We start from the raw sequence: 17837 nt of genomic DNA, 5'->3' as shown, positions 1-17837 counted from the left end.
CGGGAGGCCCAGAGTTCTCCCTTCAAGGATCCTCTCTTTGAGGTTTAGACCGTCCTCTTCACTTTTCGCTACTAGGGTAGCTGAGATGCCGGAAGGAGTCCTCCCAGACCCCGGCCCGGCCCATCATCCCTTAGGCACGGTTTTCGAGCCCGTTCAAGGGTAGCTACTCCTCACGCAGGAGTAGGTGCCTTCCTGGCACAGAGTCCCGCGTACCCTTTGCCACCCGCTCCCGTTTTTTTTTCCATCGGCTTTTTACTATGCGAGTCCTCGGCAGTCTGTGGCGGTGATAGCGACGGTGCACTTACCAGATTTCATCCCGGACTCTCCAGCGGACCACACTAAAGAACGGAGACAGGAAGGTTCCAGTCTTCGCAACCGTCCCTTTCCTCCTCTGGAGGATATGATCAACCGTCACCAGTCTCCCGTGCTAGGGTATGCTACCCCACCATTCCTCGGCACGGTCCCGAGGGACACCCCTAGAGCGTTGTCTCCCCTTCAACATTCCGGAAACCAGAGCCATCCTGTTAGCCCGGTTACAATTTCTTCTCTGGGTCGGGGTTGCCCAGTCAGGTTCCAGTCGGACCATGCCACAGCGGTGACGTGCATCATCCACCAGGAAGACGTAGAGAGTGTAATGGCAAGGGAAGAGGCCAAGAAGATCTTGCTCTGGGACGGGTCCCTTCACCCGCTAATCTCGGCAGGACATCCCTAGCGTGGACGTTTGGACGGCCGATTTTCTCGGTAGGAAAGACCTCCCTTAGGAAAAGGGCTCCTCAACAGGGAAGTCACCAGCCAGATCCCTGGGGAAAGAAGACCTCCAGTCGTGGACCTATTGATCGTCCGATCCAGCTTTCAACCCAATGGTGCTTCGAGTGTGCCACCTGCTCTGGACTAGGTGACGACGCCCTCGACCGGTCGTGTAGCCTGTTCAGGCTCTCCTGCATCTTCCCGCGGCTTCCCATAGTCTCGAGGGTTTTCAAGATGGACCAAGGCAACGATGCCTCTGGAGTGGCCCAGGCGAGCATAGTTCGCATAACTTACTTAACTCCTCGCGGAGGCCCCGTGGCTCCTTCCTGACCGCAAAGTTCTTCCGTGTCGGGGCCCCTCTCTTCTTCCAGGACTCAGAAGTCCCAAGTTCGACGGCCTCACCAGTGCTTCCCGGGTGCTGCCTCGGTCAGGTCTGTTGTCAAGAGGTTTACAGACAATGTTGAGGGCCGGGAATCCAGTTTCCTCCAGGGTTTATTTCCACTCGGAAAGAGCTCCCCCGGTGGTGTGAGGACCACATCTTCCCTCCTTCTTGCTAGCATTCTTCCAGTCAGATCCGATTGCGGCCCTCTCGCGCGTCCCTGTTTTCGACCAGGTGTCGGCCCGTTTCGTTTCGGGTTTTCGGAGTCCTTTCACTTCCCGTCTTCCAATCAGGGCCTTCGCTCAGGGAAGCGTCCATCTGGCTAGGCTGTATCATCGTTCACTAGAAACGTGGGTCCTTAATCCAGTGATGGGTTCGCTTCAAGGTACCCCTTTTTCCCGGCTCCCACCTGTTTTTGATAGGTGGGCTCCTCGTGGCCATCTCATTGTTACAGACGGCATCAGGGCGGACAGCCCTCTGGTCGTTTCCCCCCCCCCCTTTTTCCGGCTCCTCCAGCAGGACAAGGGGGGGCTCCGGCCAGAACCCTTCGTTTCTGTCCATGGCAGCTCGCTGTTTCCTTCCAGAAGAGATGTTTAGTTTTCGGTTTTCGGTTCTAGTCTCCTCTCTCAGCCGGAAAGGGGCCTAGTTCGTTCCAGAACTGGTAAGAGCCCTCAGTCTTTCATGTCTGCAGGACACCTTTTTTCGGTTACACCGACAGTCAGTCCATCCCTCCACCCGTTCCCAAGAGGCGCATGCCGGCGCCAGGGACCAGAACTTTCACATGGATCCATTCCTCCATATGTGAAGACTATCGCATGAAGGGCGGACTTCCGCCGCGGTCTACCGAGCAAGGGGTACCCTTTGGACGATTGGACTCCTGACGTCGACCGACCAGGTCCCCTGGGCAGCCACCCGATCTGTCGGCATACCGTTACTAGTTTTCTACCAGGGTCACACCCGAGCTTCGACAGCGACCAGTCTTGGAGTAAGGTGTGCGGGTGGCAGTGGCACACCTGTAACAACGTAGGTGCTTGTAGGTCTGGCGCAAGCCCGACAGGGGGAAGCGGTTGCCTTCCTATCTCCGGTGATGGTTTTTCTTCCCACCCAGGGACTGCTTTTGGACGTCCCATGGTCCTGTGTCCCCCAATGAAACGATAGAGAAAGAAGGATTTTTGTGTACTCACCGTAAAATCTCTTTCTCTGAGTCTTCATTGGGGGACACAGCACCCACCCTGCTTGTGTTATTTGTTATATATTACCTGTCTGTTATCCCAGTGGCCATATCCCCAGGCCACTGGTCACACGACTATTGGTCATAGTTTTTACCTTGTTTTACTCCAGGATTGTTTGGTTCTCCTCCTACTGCTTGTGCACTAAACTGATTGAGCCCGCCTCCGGCTCAGGGGTTATACTGCAGGGGAGGAGCTAACTTTTTCTGTTTACTTAGTGTCAGCCTCCTAGTGACAGCAGCATAACCCATGGTCCTGTGTCCCCCAATGAAGACTCAGAGAAAGAGATTTTACGGTGAGTACACAAAAATCCTTCTATTATATATATAAAATAGTTGGATATTTTTAAAAAAAACTTTAGAACACTGACATTTAAACGATGCAAAGATGTATATACACTTTACTACAAATTTACACCTAACCGGTTCTCACCGCCTTTGGTGGTGTCGTTCTGGGCTTGAATCCCAAGTGAAAGGGAGTTCTGAATAGCAGAGAGAAGGTCGGTTGCTTGGCTTATTAGCTTAGATGCCTCAACCACTGCACTCGTCTAGAAAATAAAGAGCAAACATTGAATTATGTCGCAATTTCTCTAGTACAAGCACTGAACCCCATACTAATCAACTACTTACCTCTTTCTTTGTAAAAGCTATTAATACAGTAAGCAAAACGCGTGTAAACTTGATTCTGCTGAATAAAGCCAAGCACTGCTGGTGCTGAAAAAAAGGGAAAAAATATAAAAATGATAAAAATTTAGTAACACTCATTAAACGATCTATATCTTGCTTTTTTACAACAGAGGTACACAACTAATCATTACCAGTTATTATCCCCATGCTATGGTTAGTAATTCTCAATAAGCAGTCAAATGTTTTGTAGGTTTTGATAGTAAGAGTTTCCTGAAGGTAGAGTTTATTGGCCTTTGACATACCTATATGTCCAAAGTAGTGTGTCACATTCATTGTTCCTCACACATCGGCTGATCTGATCAGCCGACATGTGCAGCAAACAGGCGCAGGTGAATCGTGAATCAGAGATTCACCAGCGCCTGCTAGTTAGATTGCGCTGTCAAACTCTGACAGCACAATCTAACATGCGACTGCTGTGGTTGTGCCATTCCTAGCCGCCATCAGTGGCCCCCATGATGCAATCACAGGGTGCTGATGGGTTTTCAATAAAGCAGGGGGTCAGCTGATGACCCGTCACTGTCATAACGAAGTTCTTGTGAATGTCGGCATTAACACGAGATCAGCATTTCTGCTATTCAGAGGAATGCTGAAACACCGCTCTGAACAGGAGAAGCGATCGGACAGTGCAAGCTTCAAGTCCACTGAGGGGACTAGTAAAATTAATTTTAAAAAAGTAGTGAATAAAAAAAAAAAAAAAAAGAAAGTTTAAAATTACCCTTCTTTTGCCCCATTGAAAGTAAAACAATTAAAAGGAAAGCAAAAACACATAATTGGCGTGTTCAGAAACGCTAAGTCAAAATACAAAATAATCTAATCAGTAAAGGGCATAGCGATAAAAACAAAAAGCCAGAATGATTTTTTTTTTTTGGTGGCTGCAACATTGCAATAAAATGCAATAACAGGCGATCAAAACATCACATCTACCGAAAAAAAGAGAATTTTGTTTACTTACCGTAAATTCTTTTTCTTATAGTTCCGTAATGGGAGACCCAGACCATGGGTGTATAGCTTCTGCCTCCGGAGGACACACAAAGTACTACACTAAAAAGTGTAGCTCCTCCCTCCGAGCATATACACCCCCTGGATAACCAAATATAGCCAGTTTAGTGCAAAAGCTGAAGGAGAATAGCCACCCACAAGTAGAGAGAGCAAAAAAAACGGAACAACCGGAGCCTCTGTCTACAACAACAGCCGGTGATAACACGCGGAACAAGAAACTACCAACAGGCAACAGGGAGGGTGCTGGGTATCCCATTACGGAACTATAAGAAAAAGAATTTACGGTAAGTAAACAAAATTCTCTTTTTCTTCATCGTTCCTTATGGGAGACCCAGACCGTGGGACGTCTCAAAGCAGTCCATGGGTGGGAAATAAACAGAAAACTGAGAAGTAGGCAAAACCTAACTTCACAAATGGGCGACAGCCGCCTGAAGGATGCGTCTGCCCAAGCTCGCATCTGCCGAAGCATGAGCATGCACTTGGTAGTGCTTCGAAAAGGTGTGCAGACTAGACCAAGTGGCAGCCTGACAGACCTGCTGAGCCGTAGCCTGGTGCCTGAAAGCCCAAGAGGCACCAACAGCTCTGGTCGAGTGTGCCTTGATCCCCGGCGGGGGAGGCACCTGAGTACACTGGTAGGCATCGGATATGGCAGACCTAATCCAACGAGCTAGGGTCGGTTTAGAAGCCGAGAGACCCTTGCGCTGACCTGTGGTCAGCACAAAAAGAGAGGTGCACCGCCTAAGAACAGCGGTGCGTGACACATAGATCCGGAGCGCCCGCACCAGATCTAAAGTATGCAACGCTTTCTCAAAGCAATGAACAGGAGCCGGACAAAAGGAAGGCAATGAAATGTCCTAGTTAAGGTGGAAAGGAGACACCACCTTAGGGAGAAAGTCCGGAGTCGGACGGAGAACCACCTTGTCTTGATGAAAAACCAAAAAAGGTGACTCCGAAGAGAGCGCAGCCAAATCAGAGACTCTCCTGAGAGAAGTTATGGCCACCAGAAAGACGACTTTCTGTGAAAGTCGAAACAAAGAAACCTCCCTAAGAGGCTCAAAGGGGGGCTTCTGTAAGGCCGTGAGGACCAGATTAAGGTCCCAGGGATCCAAAGGCCGCTGGTAAGGTGGAATGATGTGAGATGCGCCCTGCATGAAGGTGCGCACCTGAGCCAGTCGGGCGATACACCGCTGGAACAACACTGACAGAGCCGAGACCTGTCCCTTAAGGGAATTGAGGGATAGTCCTAGCTGCAGACCGGACTGTAGAAAGGACAGGATGGTCGGCAAGGAAAAAGGCCAAGGGGCATGGCCGGAAGAACGACACCAGGACAGGAAAATTCTCCAAGTCCTGTGGTAAATTTTGGCCGAGAAAGACTTCCGAGCCTGAGTCATAGTGGAGATGACTTCGGGAGGAATGCCGGAAGCCGTCAGGATCCAGGACTCAAGAGCCACGCCGTCAATCTGAGAGCTGCAGAATTCTGGTGGAAAAACGGACCTTGTGAGAGAAGGTCTGGGCGGTCCGGGAGATGCCACGGCACCTCTACGGACAGACGGAGCAGGTCTGGGTACCAAGCTCGCCTGGGCCAGTCTGGAACAATGAGTATGACCCGACGGCCCTCCATTCTGATCTTGCGCAGGACTCTGGGCAAGAGAGCTAGAGGGGGAAACACGTAAGACAGATGGAACTGGGACCAATCCTGAACCAGCGCGTCCGCTGCAAAGGCCTGAGGATCGTGGGAGCGAGCCACGTAAACCGGGACCTTGTTGTTGTGCCGGGATGCCATTAGATCCACTTCCGGAGTGCCCCACTTGCGGCAGATCGACCGGAACACTGCCGGATGCAGAGCCCACTCGCCGCTGTCCACGGTTTGACGGCTGAGATAATCTGCCTCCCAGTTTTCTACGCCTGGGATGTGGACTGCGGATATGGTGGACTTGGAGTCCTCCGTCCACTGAAGGATGCGTTGAACCTCCAACATTGCCAGGCGGCTGCGAGTCCCGCCCTGGTGATTGATGTATTCAACTGCTGTCGCGTTGTCTGACTGGACTCGAATGTGCTTGCCCGCCAACAGGTGGTGAAAGGCTACGAGAGCTAGGAGCACAGCTCTGATTTCCAGCACATTGATCGAGAGGGCTGATTCGGACGGAGTCCAAGTGCCCTGTGCTCGGTGGTGGAGAAATACTGCTCCCCAGCCGGATAGACTGGCATCCGTGGTGAGGATCACCCAGGACGGGGTCAGGAAGGAGCGTCCCTGAGACAGAGAGAGGGGCTGAAGCCACCACTGAAGAGAGCTCCTGGTCTGTGGCGACAGAGCCACCAACCTGTGCAAGGAAGAAGTCCGCTTGTCCCAACAGCGGAGAATGTCCAGCTGCAGAGGACGCAGATGGAACTGGGCAAAGGGAACCGCTTCCATTGACGCCTCCATCTGACCCAGCACCTGCATGAGGTGCCTGATGGAATGACGGCGGGGCCTCAACAGAGAGCGCACCGCCAGATGGAGGGACTGCTGTTTGACTAAGGGCAGCTTGACAAGTGCCGGCAGAGTCTCGAATTGCATCCCTAGGTACGTGAGTGTTTGGGTCGGGGTCAGAGTGGACTTGGGCAGATTGACAAGCCACCCGAATTGAACAAGAGTGGCGAGAGTGAGCGAGACACTCCGCTGACAGTCCGCACTGGATGAAGCCTTGACAAGAAGGTCGTCCAGGTAAGGAATCACTGCCAACCCCTGGAGGTGCAGAACCGCAACCACTGCTGCCATGACCTTGGTGAATACTCGCGGGGCCGTGGCTATCCCGAAGGGGAGAGCCACGAATTGGAAATGTTCCTCTCCGATTGCAAAACGTAGCCAACGCTGGTGTGAAACTGCAATTGGCACATGCAGATAGGCATCTCTGATGTCGATGGATGCCAGGAAATCTCCTTGGGTCATTGAGGCAATGACTGATCGCAGAGACTCCATGCGAAAATGCCGCACCTGAACATGCTTGTTGAGAAGCTTGAGATCCAGGATGGGCCGGAAGGAACTGTCCTTTTTGGGGACTAGGAAGAGATTTGAGTAGAAACCTCTGAACCGTTCCCTGGCGGGAACCGGTACAATTACTCCGTTGGCCTGCAAGAATGCCACGGCCTGAGAGAAGGCGGCGGCCTTGGAGCAGGGGGGAGTTGACAGAAAAAAAATCTGTTTGGCGGGCTGGAAGAGAACTCTATCCTGTAGCCGTGGGAGATGATATCCCGCACCCACTGATCGGAGACGTGTTGAAACCACACGTCGCCAAAGTGGGAGAGCCTGCCACCGACCAAGGACGTTGCTGGCTCGGCCAGATAGTCAAGAGGAGGCTGCCTTGGTGGCAGCAGCTCCTGCGGACTTTTGTGGATGCGGCTTCTTGCGCCAGGTGGGCTTCTGGTCCTTGGCTGAGTTAGTGGACGAGGCCGAGGGCTTAGAGGACGACCAGTTAGAGGAACGAAAGGAACGAAACCTCGACTGGTTCCTGCCCTGGACAGGTTTCCTGGATTTAGTCTGTGGCAAGGAAGTACTCTTCCCGCCAGTAGCCTCCTTAATAATTTCATCCAGCTGTTCACCGAACAGCCTGGACCCAGCAAATGGGAGCCCAGCAAGGTACTTCCTTGAGGAAGCATCCGCCTTCCACTCATGAAGCCACAAGATCCTGCGGATAGCGAGGGAATTGGCGGAGGCCACCGCAGTGCGGTGAGAGGCCTCCAGCATGGCAGACATGGCGTAGGCTGAAAAGGCTGAAGCCTGGGAAGTTAAAGCAACCAATTCAGGCATAGAGTCCCTAGTGAGGGTATGCATCTCCTCCAGAGAAGCAGAGATGGCTTTGAGAGCCCACACTGCTGCAAAAGATGGGGAGAACGAGGCCCCTGTCGCCTCATAGACAGACTTGGCCAGGAGGTCAACCTGGCGGTCAGTGGGATCCTTGAGTGAGGTGCCATCAGCCACAGATACAACTGTCCGGGCTGAGAGTCTAGACACCGGAGGGTCCACCTTTGGTGAGAGAGCCCACTCCTTGACCACCTCTGGTGGAAAAGGAAAACGGTCATCAGAACCACGCTTTGGGAAGCGTTTGTCAGGACAGGCTCTGGGCTTGGACACAGTGGTCTGAAAACTGGAGTGGTTAAAGAACACACTCCTTGGTCTCTTAGGCAAAGTAAACTGGTGCTTTTCTGCCAGAGAGGGTTGCTCCTCTGATACTGGCGGATTGAGGTCCAGAACAGAATTAATGGACGCAATCAAATCACTAACATCTGCATCCCCCTCAGTCAGATCAATGGGGCACATAGAGGTAGCGTCCGAGCCCCCAGTAAAGACATCCTCCTCGTCCTGCGAATCGGCTCGTGAATCGGAGCCGCGGGACGAGGAAGGAGAGGGGTCCCTGCGTTTCCTTTTAGGAGGACGGGGTCTGGGAGCAGATGAAGAATCCTCTGTGAGCTCTGGAGAGCGAGCCGAAGCAGCAGAGGCACCCTGTGAAGGGGGCTGATGCATGCTCAGCAGAGTCCGGGACAGCTCTCCCATGGAGTCGGCAAAGGACTGGGAGATAGACTTAGTAAACAATTCTACCCAAGCTGGGGGTTCAGCCACCGGGGCCGGAGCAGCCTGAGGGACCACTGGGGAGACTCCAGGCTGAGGCACCACCATGTTAGAGCAGGCATCACAATGAGGATATGTGCTCGGTTCAGGCAGTACGAGCTTACATGCAGTGCATATTGAGTACAGCCTTGTAGCCTTGCTCCTAGTGTGAGACATGCTGCTGAGGTGGGTGCTCTGCAGTAAGAACACACTCCTTCAGAATGACCCCCAGAGAGTGTATAATAAAGTCCACAACCAGAGGTTGTGGCTTACCAGACCGTTTGTGTGCCCTCCGGATCCCACAACTCAGACCCCCAGTCAGGTTGCAGAGATGCAGCAGCCAGCGCCGATCAGTATGAGAACGCTGATAAAATGGCACCGGAGTGAGGAGGGGGGGGCGGGGCCTAGTCCAAGAGTGGGAACCGGAGGGCCAAGGGGATATACAGGGGAGGGAAACATCTCCTCAGAGAGGAGTGTCCTCCCCTCTGCTGAACGGCCGGTGGGCGGCGCCGCACTGTCCCTCTGCATGACTGACATGCAGGGGCAGTGAAACCGAAAGTAGGCCGCAGCTGAAGCCGGGGACTAAATTTTACAGTGCGGCCGGCGAGCAGGCACCCTCGGCGCGGTTCTCAGGGGAAACCCAGAGAACCGGCCGGAAATGTCACCAAAATAACTAACACACTCTCCCCAACAATAAAAAATGCAAGGGACACCCTGACAATAACGTCTCAATACTTAGCTTGAGAGACGCAGGGCCAGGTCCCTGAGGGATGAGTGCTCCGTCCGGCAGGGTCCTGAGAGGGCTGCGGATGGAGACCGGTCTCCTGCAAAGCAGTGAGAACCGTGCTGGCTCCCACTTCAAGCCAGAGCCCGAGGGATGGTGAAGGAGCGCGGCATGTAAAGGCTCCAGCCGTGAAATCAACCTTAACAGCACCGCCGACACAGTGGGGTGAGAAGGGACATGCCGGGAGTCCAGCTTGGACCCGCTTTTCTTCCAACTCTTTAAAATCAAAAATCAAAAATCAGATGAAAATGCATGTGTGATCCTCCTGAACACAGAGCATTGAACTGGCTAGATTTGGTCATCCAGGGGGTGTATATGCTCAGAGGGAGGAGCTACACTTTTTAGTGTAGTACTTTGTGTGTCCTCCGGAGGCAGAAGCTATACACCCATGGTCTGGGTCTCCCATAAGGAACGATGAAGAAAAAGTTATGGCTCTTAGAAGAAGTGGAGGAAAAAAGTGAAAACGGAAAATAGTGGGGTGTTGATGGGATTAAAAGCAGTAATTACTACCTCGAGCTCCACTTCAGGATCTCTTGCTTCACCTTGTCGACTCCTGGTGCTCTAACACAAGTGAAAAGAGAAAAATATAAACATAGTTGTATTTTAAAAGGGTGGTCTACTACCTAAAATGTCCTTACTAAACATGTCTTTACACTAGTTTTATTATCAAATACTCTACTAATCCAAAAATTCACTTCCTGTGACGTTTTGTTTGAGAGGAGTCTCAAACGGGACGTCACAGGAGTCTAGGACTACACTCCTGGAACATATCATCAGGGGGTGGCACTAAAGTTACATACTACAATATCTTGTATAGCTGCCCTCTGCAGATGTCCTGGATCCATGGCAATAGAAGCTGTGGGAGAGGCAAGTTCAGCACCGGCACTCTGCTTCTGTCTCCACCGCCACATCTTCTGTGAAATAAAACGTCGTCAGGGGCGCTGATATAATTAGTGAGCAACACCAGCTACTAGTACTGCACTCAAAAGAATGGTCAACATGGGGCAGTAACAGAAGCTGTGTAAGTGATACCAGCACCACCCCCTTGTGATGAATCATTTGAGGGCACTGCTAGAAGCTGTGGGGCAGCGCTGGTGCCACTCACTGCCCCCTCCCCCCCCTGATCTCGACTTCTTCTTTTACAGCAACAAGATGTTACAACGGAGATAAAAGCAGAGTGCACACAAATCTCCCATAGCTTCTATCAGCGCCATGGAACAAGGACTTCTTCAGAGGACATTAAGGAAAGAATCTCTACTAATTATCTGCTGCACCACCCGCTAATTACTTCGTATTCCAGGACAGGAGATAGATACTTCCCTGCAGCGAGTGCAGCCCCAGCTTCCTGTGACATCACATTTGAGACTCCTCTCAAACGAAACATCACAGGAAATTAAATACAAAAAAAGAGAATTTTGTTACTTACCGTAAATTCTTTTTCTTATAGTTCCGACATGGGAGACCCAGACCATGGGTGTATAGCTTCTGCCTCCGGAGGACACACAAAGTACTACACTAAAAAGTGTAGCTCCTCCCTCCTAGCATATACACCCTCTGGTAGCCAGTCCTAGCCAGTTTAGTGCAAAAGCTGAAGGAGGACATCCACCCACAAGTAGAGACAGAGCAAAACCCGGAACAACCGGAACCTCTGTCTACAACAACAACAGGCGATGAAAACACACGGAACAAGAAACCTGCCAACAGGCAATAGGGAGGGTGCTGGGTCTCCCATGTCGGAACTATAAGAAAAAGAATTTACGGTAAGTAACAAAATTCTCTTTTTCTTCATCGTTCCTTATGGGAGACCCAGACCATGGGACGTTCCAAAGCAGTCCATGGGTGGGAATAAACAGAAAAACTGAGAAGTAGGCGAAACCTAACTTCACAAATGGGCGACAGCCGCCTGAAGGATGTGCCTGCCCAAGCTCGCATCTGCCGAAGCATGAGCATGCACTTGGTAGTGCTTCGAAAAGGTATGCAGACTAATCCAAGTGGCAGTCTGACAGACCTGCTGAGCCGTAGCCTGGGCCTGAAAGGCTAAGAGGCACCGACAGCTCTGGTCAAGTGTGCCTTGATCCCCGGCGGGGGAGGCACTTGAGTACACTGGTAGGTATCGGAAATGGCCGACCTAATCCAACGAGCCAGGGTCGGCTTAGATGCAGGGAGGCCCTTACGCTGACCAGTGGTCAGCACAAAAGAGAGGTGCACCGCCTAAGAACAGCGGTGCGAGACACATAGATCCGGAGCGCCCGCACCAGATCCAGAGTATGCAACGCCTTTTCAAAGCGATGAACAGGAGCCGGACAAAAAGGAAGGCATGGAAAATGCCCCGGTTAAGGTGGAAGCAGCAACCACCTTAGGGAGAAAGTCCGGAGTTGGACAGAAAACCACCTTGTCTTGATGAAAAACCAAAAAAGGGGGTGACTCCGAAGAGAGAGCAGCAAAAACAGAGACTCTCTTGAGGGAAATTATGGCCACTAGAAAGACCACTTTCTGTGAAAGACGAAACAAAGAAACCTCCCTAAGAGGCTCAAAGGGGGTTTCCGGAAGCCGTGAGGACCGGATTAAGGTCCCAGGGATCCAAAGGCCGCCGGTAAGGTGGAATGATGTGAGATGCGCCCTGCATGAAGGTGCGAACCTGAGCCAGTCGGGCGATACGCCGCTGGCACAACACTGACAGAGCCGAGACCTGTCCCTTAAGGGAATTGAGGGATAGTCCTAGCTGCAGACCGGACTGTAGAAGGGACAGGAGGGTCGGCAAGGCCAAAAGGCCAAAGGATACTTCCGAGCTCGAGTCATAGTGGAGATGACTTCAGGAGGGATACCAGAAGTCGTCAAGATCCAGGACTCAAAAGCCACGCCGTCAATCTGAGAGCCGCAGGATTCTGGCGGAAAGACGGACCTCGTGAGAGAAGGTCTGGACAGTCCGGGAGATGCCATGGCACCTCTACGGACAGATGGAGCAGGTCAGGGTACCAAGCTTGCCTGGGTCAGTCTGGAGTAATGAGAATGACCCGACGGCCCTCCTTTCTGATCTTGCACAGGACTCTGGGCAAGAGCTAGAGGGTGAAACACGTAAGACAGACGAAGCTGGGACCAAACTTGAACCAGTGCGTCTGCCGCAAAAACCTGAGGATCGTGGAGCCACGGTTTGACGGCTGAGATAATCTGCCTCACAGTTTTCCACGTCTGGGATGTGGGCTGCGGATATGATGGACTAGGAGTCCTCCGTCCACTGAAGAATGCGTTGAACCTCCAACATTGCCAGGCGGCTGAGTGTCCCGCCCTGGAGGTTGATGTAGGCAAACGCTGTCGCGTTGTCTGACTGGACTCGAATGTGCCTGGCCGCCAACAGATGGTGAAAGGCTTAGAGAGCTAGAAACACAGCTCTGATTTCCAGCACATTGATCCAGAGGGATGATTCGGACAGAGTCCAAGTGCCCTGCGCTCCACGGTGGAGATATACTGCTCCCCAGTCGGATAGACTAGCATCCTGGTGAGGATCACCCGGGACGGGGCCAGGAAGGAGCGTCCCTGAGACAGAGGGGCCGAAGCCACCACTGAAACGAGCCCCTGGTCTGTGGCGAAGCCACCACCCCGTGGAAGGAGGAAGTCCGCTTGTTCCAACAGCGGAAAATATCCAGCCGCAGAGGACGCAGATGGAACTGGGCAAGGGAATCGCTTCCATTGACGCCACCATGTGATCCAGCACCTGTATTAGGTGCCTGATGGAACGACGTCGACCGCCAGCGGAGGGACTGCTGTTTGACTAAGGGCAGCTTCACAAGTGCCGACAGAGTCTTGAATTGCGTCCCTGGGTACGTGAACTTCTGGGTCGAAGTCAGAGTGGACTTGGACAGAATGACAAGTTACCCGAATTGGTTAGAGTGGCGAGAGTGAGCGAGGCACTCCGCTAACAGTCTGCACTGGATGAAGCCCAGACTAGAAGGCCGTCCAGGGCAAAAGGATCACTGCCAACCCCTAGAGGTGCAGGACCGCAATCACAGCTGCCCCGACCTTGAGAATACTCGAGGGGCCGTGGCTAACCCCAAGGGAAGAGCCACGAATTGGACCACTCCGATTGCAAAACGTAGCCAACGCTGGTTGAAACTGCGATTGGCACATGCAGATAGGCATCTCTGATGTCGATGGATGCTAGGGAATCTCCTTGGGTCATTGATTGATCGCAGAGACTCCATGCGAAAATGCCGCACCTGAACATGCATGAGAAGCTTGAGATCCAGGTCGGAAGGCACCGCCCTCTTCGGGGACTAGGAATAGATTTAAGCAGAAATCTCAGAACCGTTCCCAGTCGGGAACCGGTACAATTACTCCATTGGCCTGCAAGAATGCCACGGCCTGTGAGAAGGCGGCGGCCTTGGAGCAGGGGGGAGTTGACAGAAAAAAATCTGTTTGGCGGGCTGGAAAGAATTCTATCCTGTAGCCGTGGGAGATGGTATCCCGCACCCACTGATCGGAGACGTGTTAAAACCATACGTCGCCAAAGTGGGAGAGCCTGCCACCGACCAAGGACGTTGCTGGCGTGGCCAGATAGCCAGGAGGAGGCTGACTCAGTGGCAGCATCTCCTGCGGTCTTCTGAGGACGCGGCTTCGTGCGCCATTTGGGTTTACGATCCTTGGCTGAGCTAGTGGACGAGGCCGAGGGCTTAGAGAACGATCAGATGGAGGAACGAAAAGAACGAAACCTCGACTGATTCCTGCCCTGGACAGGTTTCCTGGTTTAGGTTTGTGGCATGGAAGAACTCTTCCCGCCAAGAGCTTCCCTAATAATTTCATCCAGTTGTTCCCGAATAGACTGGTCCCAACAAAAGGGAGCCCAGCAAGGTACTTCTTTAGAAGCATCTGCCTTCCACTTCCGAAGCCACAGGAGCCTGCGGATAGCGAGGAAATTAGCCGAGGCCACCGCAGTGCGGTGAGAGTCTCCAGCATGGCAGACATGGCATAGGATGAAAAGACTGAAGTCTGGAAGTTAAGGCAACCATTTCGGGCATAGAGTCCCTGTGAGGGAATGCATCTCCTCTAGAGAAGCAGAGATGGCTTTGAAAGCCTGCACTGCTGCAAAAGCTGGGGAGAACGAGGCCCCTGCCGCCTCCATACAGATTTGGCCAGAAGGACAACCTGGCGGACAGCAAAACCTTAAGTGAGGAGCCATCAGCACTGATACAACGGTCCGGGCTGAGAGTCTAAACACCGGAGGGACCACCTTTGGTGAATGAGCCCACTCCTTGACCACCTCAGGTGGAAAGGGAAAACGGTCATCAGAACCACGCTTTGGGAAGAGTTTGTCAGAGCGGACCCTGAGCTTGGTCACAGTGGCCTGAAAACTGGAGTGGTTAAGGAACACACTCCTTGTTCTCTTAGGCAAGGTAAACTGGTGCCTTTTTGCCAGAGAAGGTTCCTCCTGTGATACTGGCGGATTGAGGTCCAGTACAGAATTAATGTACAGTGGGATCCTTAGAGAGGTGCCGTCAGCCACTGATACAACTATCCGGGCTGAAAGTCTAGACACCGGAGGGACCACCCTTGGTGAATGAGCTCACTCCTTGACCACCTCTGGTGGAAGGGGGAAACAGTCATAAGAACCACGCTTTGGGAGCGTCTGTCAGGACAGGCTCTGGGCTAGTCACAGTGGGCTGAAAACTGGAGTGGTTAAGGAACACACTCCTTGTTCTCTTTAAGGTATACTGATGCCTTTCTGCCAGAGGGGGATGCTCCCCTGATACAGGCGGATTGAGGTCCAGTACAAATATAATGGACGCAATCAAATCATTAGCATCTGCATCACCTTCGGACAGATCAATGGTACATGAAGTAGCGTCCGAGCCCCTAGTAAAGACATCCTCCTCGTCCAGTGAGTCAGCTCGTGAATCAGAGCTGCGGGACGGGGAAGGACAGGGGACCCTGCGTCTCCATTTTAGGAGGACGGGGTCTGAGACCAGATGAAGAGTCCTCTGTGAGCTTTGCTGAGCGAGCCGTAGCAGCAGAAGCGCCCTGAGAAGGGGGCTAATGCATGCTCAGCACCACCGGAGCCGGAGCAGCTGGAGGGACCACTGATGAGCCTCCAGGCTGAGGGACCACTGTGTTTATGTGCTCGGTACAGGCAGTACGAGTCTACATGCAGTGCATATTAAGAACAGCCTTGCAGCCTTGCTCTGATGTGAGACATGCTGCAGAAGTGGGGGCTCTGTCCAGAATGACCCCAAGCAGAGTATATAAACAGAGAATATAAGCAGCTGCACAACCGGAGGTTGTGGCTTGCCAGACCGTTTAACATACATTTCTGTGCCCTCCAGTCCCCCAGCCCAGGCCCCCATTTGTCACAATGTGGTATCTCTGTGCCTATGCAGACATTGAGAACGCTGAGAAAATGGCGACCGGAGCGAGGAGAGGGGGCGGGGCCTACTCTGAGAGCGGGCAAATGAGGTATACAGGGGAGGGAATCTTTCCTCAGTGAGGAGTGTCCGTTCCTTGTGCTGAACAGCCGCTGGGCGGAGCCGCACTGTCCCTCTGCATGACTGACATGCAGGGGCAGTGAAAACCGAAACTAGGCCTCAGGCGAAGCCGGGGCCTAGATTTAAACATGCGGCCAGCGTGCAGGCACCATCGGCGCGGTTCTCCAGTGAAAACTGGAGAACCGGCCGGAAATGTTAAACACAATCATATAACACACTCTCCCCAATATATAAAGTACAAGGGACCCCTGGAAAGACCACTTTCTGTGGTAAAAACGTCTCAGTACTTAGCTTGTGAGACGCAGGTGCCAGGTCCCTGGGAGGTGAGCGCTCCGTCCGGCAGGATCCTGAAAGGGCTGCGGATGGAGACCGGTCTCCTGCAAAGCAGTGAGAACCGTGATGGCTCCCACTTCAAGCCAGAGCCTCAGGGGATGGTGAAGGAGCGCGGCATGTGAAGGCTCCAGCCTTGTAAAATCAACCTTAACAGCACCGCCGACACAGTGGGGTGAGAAGGGATATGCCGGGAGTCCAGACTGGACCCGCTTTTCTTCCAAATCTTTGAAATCAAAAAAAAAAAAAACAAAAATCAGAGAATGCATGTGTGTGTGTGTGACCTCCTGAACACAAAGCATTGAAACTGGCTAGGACTGGCTACCAGGGGGTGTATATGCTAGGAGGGAGGAGCTACACGTTTGAGTGTAGTACTTTGTGTGTCCTCCGGAGGCAGAAGCTATACACCCATGGTCTGGGTCTCCCATAAGGAACGATGAAGAAAGAAACATTTAGTGATTAGCACGCTAGGGAAGAGTGTAGAGTATTGTATAATAAAGCTAATTACAAAAGTGGTTAGGGTGTAATAATATATTGAGAAATGACATTTTAGGTACAGGACCACTCCATTTAATGTTTTGGACAACTCTAGTTCAAGATTTATCCAGGATATTATTTTTGGTCTTCTTCCCTTTGCGAGTAACATTGCAGAGTTGGAGAAATTTAAACAGAAGGGAGGCAGGGAATAAATCATTACAGAAGACCCAACCCAAACAGGCCTGCCCCGATGCACATGCCACTCAACCAATGCACTAATTTCTGCACTTTTGATAATTTTTTTCCTGCAATGAAACATCCGATCTCCAAACTGAAGGTATGATTTGACTCACCATCCTAGCACCAGTATGGCACTGCCGTTACTTTATATGTGCATATTCTGCTGGTTGGTTCCTTTTAATGCATTCTATAGCATCCCTTATCTTACTCTCGCAAGATACAAGGAGTTAAATCAATTTTAATCTCATTAATTTTCAGCCTTCCAGGTCTGACGTTTGTTTCTTTCCACACCAAACAATTATCCCATTGAATTCTTGGGCTTAAAATAGAAAAATAAAAAATCTACTGCTACAAAACCCTTTTATGAAGTCATGGAGATGGGCTAAATTAGATTTTATTTTCTGTCAAACTGAAAATACCTTAACTCTTCTCTGCAAGTCATCTTCAACATCCTTCAACATTCCTGGAGTAAAAAAAAATAGCGTTATTATAAACTGAAGAACACCCAAGAAATATTTCCCGAGAAATCATATAGATTACCTGTAACTCTGAGATCGGTTACATTATTAGCCATTTTAAACCCATATGTCATGGATTGGAAGTCCTCCTACAAGAAAAAAAATATACAACTTTCACTTTCATGCACGCTTTAAGAACACAGTATACAGTATGTCCACCCGTATCCTGTCCACCGCCATTAACTTGAGAACGGCAGCAGCTATAGGCATAGAAGTGGTGTCTAGGCATAGTAAAGTAGCCATACGCTAGGCAATGAAACCACCTATAGCGCCACCTGGTGGAAAACAACGGAGTTAGCATTTTTATTTCGAAATCGGAACAAGATAGAGAAAAAAAGTGAATTACAAAGTTGAAGGGCATCATCAATTCAATCCGAATCGACACCTTGC

The 17837-nt window shown here is 51.6% G+C and overlaps 1 protein-coding gene across 2 annotated transcripts in view; it reads right to left on the bottom strand.

Moving 5' to 3' along the window:
• The window catches only part of NAA35 (N-alpha-acetyltransferase 35, NatC auxiliary subunit), a 153206-nt gene that overhangs the window by 95210 nt on the left and 40159 nt on the right, over positions 1 to 17837 (bottom strand). For both annotated transcript variants that reach the window (XM_075318499.1, XM_075318487.1), the window contains exons 7-11: positions 17470 to 17536; positions 17349 to 17392; positions 9920 to 9970; positions 2985 to 3068; positions 2788 to 2902 (exon numbers count right to left, since the gene is read on the bottom strand). In XM_075318499.1, coding sequence (XP_075174614.1) covers positions 2788 to 2902; positions 2985 to 3068; positions 9920 to 9970; positions 17349 to 17392; positions 17470 to 17536 — 361 coding nt within the window. The remainder of the gene's footprint in view (positions 1 to 2787; positions 2903 to 2984; positions 3069 to 9919; positions 9971 to 17348; positions 17393 to 17469; positions 17537 to 17837) is intronic.

The sequence above is a fragment of the Anomaloglossus baeobatrachus genome, chromosome 1, assembly GCF_048569485.1.
Source record: "Anomaloglossus baeobatrachus isolate aAnoBae1 chromosome 1, aAnoBae1.hap1, whole genome shotgun sequence".
Taxonomy (NCBI): Eukaryota; Metazoa; Chordata; class Amphibia; order Anura; family Aromobatidae; genus Anomaloglossus; species Anomaloglossus baeobatrachus.
Note: the sequence above shows the minus strand (reverse complement) of the source record. Positions and strands in the feature narration are given on the sequence as shown.